The sequence below is a fragment of the Berghia stephanieae genome, chromosome 5, assembly GCF_034508935.2.
Source record: "Berghia stephanieae isolate SIO BIC M18660-M18661 chromosome 5, UCSD_Bste_1.3, whole genome shotgun sequence".
NCBI classification, from domain to species: domain Eukaryota; kingdom Metazoa; phylum Mollusca; class Gastropoda; order Nudibranchia; family Aeolidiidae; genus Berghia; species Berghia stephanieae.
In genome coordinates, this window is record NC_088364.1 from 27410997 (window position 1) to 27414733 (window position 3737).

Consider the following 3737-nt stretch of genomic DNA (forward strand, 5'->3'; position numbering starts at 1 on the left):
ATTAAGCCGTTTTCTTTTTTTTCTTTTCTCTCTGCTAGTTTGAAAGTACACCTTAACTATTTGCCAACGATTTTGAGTAGCTGAAATTCGAGCACACATGCTCCTTTTGATCCTCATTCTCCAACTTCAACCTCAATTGTAAAGGTTCACTTTGTAGCCTCCATTACTCGAGCTCCTTTCAGAGTCTGCATAGATACTTCTTTGTTTTGATGAAGGTGCTATCATTTCTACTTTAATACAGCTGTCATTTCGATTGTGATTATTTGCCTACATAATTCAGAATGGAGCTCAATGGATGTTGAGAAGAAGGACGAGGAATTCTTTTTAAAAAACTAAAAAAAAAAACCCCAAAACACACACACACACACAAACCAAAAATACCATCATCAATAACAACAAATAAACAAAATAATTAAAAATAACAACAAAAACCAAAACCAAATTGTCTCATGTCCTTTATTGACAAATAAAGGTTTATACTGTTTGCATGCATGAAATTACAATAGCAATAAGGTAAGTAAGTAATGATTTATCAATCAGTGTCGGTTTTTAAGTCGACAAAGTGAATACACACAGACATAAAACTAAAGAAAATGTCAATGATTTATATTAGCTCTTATGTGATACACTTTTGTCTTATGATATTGATAACTTCATTATAACATCTCAATGCTGAATTTAAAATAACAACAATAATAAAACTATAGTTATAGGTCAATAACGCCAAAGTGATGCAACACACATATTCACTTTGATTTGAAAAAATAATAAATAAAATACAACAGTTAATTTTTAGAACAATTTAGCGCTTACAAAACTTTAAGGTTCCTCAGCGCCAGTAGAAAGTAGTATGATGATGATGGGATGGTCAAAAGATTATATGGATCTAGACTTTACTGGCACATGCAGGCGCCCAAGAGAAAATAAGACAAGGGAATTAGTACACAAGGAGAAAAAGGGGTAGACATCATACTACCAACAATCTATCCTTGTCTCTAGTATGAGAAAAAGTCCCGTTCTGACAAAGGAGAGGAACCTCGCTAAAAAGGGTAAAGCCTAATATCAACAATAACATTTCATTAACGAAAAGAAATTTTATGCTACAGTAAAAACCTATTAAACCAAAACAAGAGATTTCATTATTTTGATCTATTTCAGTTTAAAGACATTTTAATTTCAACAGAATGAATAAAGATTTTTTTTTAATGGGATAACTTTCATTCATGAATACTAAAATTGTCTCTCATTACTGAATTACCACCCTCGTGTCATAAAGCAAAATGATTACATCTTGCACTAGAGCAGTGACATACAATGATAAAGAGCACTGGATCAAGCTACAGTTAGTTTAGTCTAGGTAGCGTGTATTAATATATTGTTGAAATGCAAATTATTCCTCGAAAGGAGAATTGGATGTTTATACATCAACGAAAAACAAGTTTTTTTTTCAAATTAACAATCATATGGAGATGAGTACATTCATATTAGGGAATTTGTTTATGAGATTTATAAACATAAAATACTTGGCATTTCAAATTCTTTTTGGCTTATCAATTTATTTGATTTAGCTGCTTTTGGTCTAATTGGTTTTCACTGTATAATAGATGATTCCCATTTTTTTTCTAAGAAAAAAAAAAAAAATCTTCTACAGAGACATCAGACTCTCTCCCTCTCCTTAAAGGCTTCATACCAGGGCTAAGGTAAAACTTGGCTTTATCCCATTCCAGGCCGGGCAAGTACAGAACGTTGTAGGTATAAGGAAGGAACAAAAAGATAGAAAGGAAGGAACAAAAAGATAGAAAGGAAGGAACAAACAGATAGAGAGGGATAGAAGACAGAGCAAAGTAGACACTCACAACTCAAATTTTAAGGTCAAGGGCAACAATAAAGTCTACGGTTTGATGCAGAAGGTTATTTAATTGAACAAAAAGGACTAGCTGCACTTCATCACAATGTAGAACCAATCCTCCACATAAAGAAATCATAATATCAAAAATGACAAAATTTGTGACTGTTAATGTGAATGCATGTATTTATTTTTGTTGTTCAAGTAATGTGAGTTATAACACACTTATAAGTGAGTAATCTTAAAAAAAAAACAACAAAACATATAACTTATCACCATTAATCAACAGTACCAACTCGAAAATTAGCCAAAAAAATCTTAAGTGAAAAAAAAATCAAGACTTAACTATTGTAAATTAATTATGGCATACGAGTGGCAAAACAGTTTAAAAGTTTGTGTAAATCCCTTCACCTATATTTAGATTTAATGGTGCGTTGTGTCTGTTAAACATGTATACTCATTTATCCTTCTAAAATGCCACAATTGAAGAGGCTCTTTGAAATAAATAAACATAAATGCAAGAAGCAGTATTCATAATTTTTTACAGATGTTTCCGAAAATATGCAGAGGATAACATTAAATGACTTTAGTAAAGGTCAAGAAAAATATATTATTTGTATAGATATTTACAGTAAATTCAATCTCACATGCTTAATAAAAGGCAAACAATTTTCCAATTTTTCACATTTTAAAACCACCATGTCAAAACACACACCACAATTCACACATTCATAATCAAGCAGAACAATAGTGATCCTCATATCTTAGATCATCTAACTCGCAAACAGTTCAATTGTATTAGCATTTGTACTTTCTTCAAGACCAACATCCTATTTGTAAAAGAGAAAGAGAGAGAAAATGGAATAATTCCATGTGAAAAAAAAAATGTAAAAAAAGAAAAAGAAAGAAAGAAAAAAACAGTCTCTTTGTAGGAATGAAACAATTACTTATGACATTTTATGGCTATATATCAGTGGCCAGGAAAAATGATATGATTGATTTTTTTAGAAACACAATGACTGAAAAACCTTGACCATATTATCTCAAAAACCCTGACATTTCAAAGGTGTTCAAATTTTCCTTCCATATTAAATGACCAAATTTTGAAATCTTATCACAATTGAAATGAAGTCAACTATGTTATTATCCATTAAAATTTTTTGCTATTCATTCAGAATTGCAAATTGATATCGCATTCTAAAAAACAGGAATAAATAAATATTAGCTTTCGGAGAAACCTTTCATAAAAATTCAAAATCTTCATTTCCAAGCATGATATTTTGATCAAGCAATGTGATAATCAATTATGGAAACCAAATACAGACAAGAAAGCAATCAAACCACGTCATTCCTATTTTTATTTTAGGTTTTATTCTAAAACCTTACAACATAAATCATTGTTTTGCCCCTCTTTTCTATTGCTCTATAATTAATTTGTCCCCTACAATAGAGATTTAACTAAAATTTAATCATTTCTCTATGCAAAATAACATACGAAAAATCATCTATACAAATCACACCAAACTTACTTTTCATACTATAGTACAGTATAGTTTCATACTCATAGTATTACTATAGTTAGATACCCCTGATTTTCAACTTTTCAACAAGCATCACATTATCTGCTCTGTCCCTAACCTGTGCATCCACACAAAAAAAAAAAGAAAAAAAAGGGAATATAAATATCCAACAAAAATCTAAGCTCTCAATTGAGGATTCACTTATTTACATAATACATAGCACCCAGCCTAACTCAAAATATTCCTTATTTCTTTATGGATATGACAAAGGAAGTCAACATAAGAACTGGACGAATTAGCTCCTTTATCCTCAACTAAGAAATGATCAAACCATGGTTGAAGCTTGTCTCTCTGTCGCACAATAGTCAACT

General features: G+C 30.6%; 1 protein-coding gene across 1 annotated transcript; it reads right to left on the reverse strand.

Moving 5' to 3' along the window:
* Window positions 1-440: 440 nt before the first annotated feature.
* LOC144972684 (protein transport protein Sec24C-like) lies at window positions 441-3737 on the reverse strand (the record flags this gene model as incomplete). The annotated part of the gene is given in 1 exon segment (XM_078914198.1): window positions 441-3737. A coding segment is annotated over 1 exon segment (143 nt), but the record flags the coding sequence as incomplete, so codon positions are not given.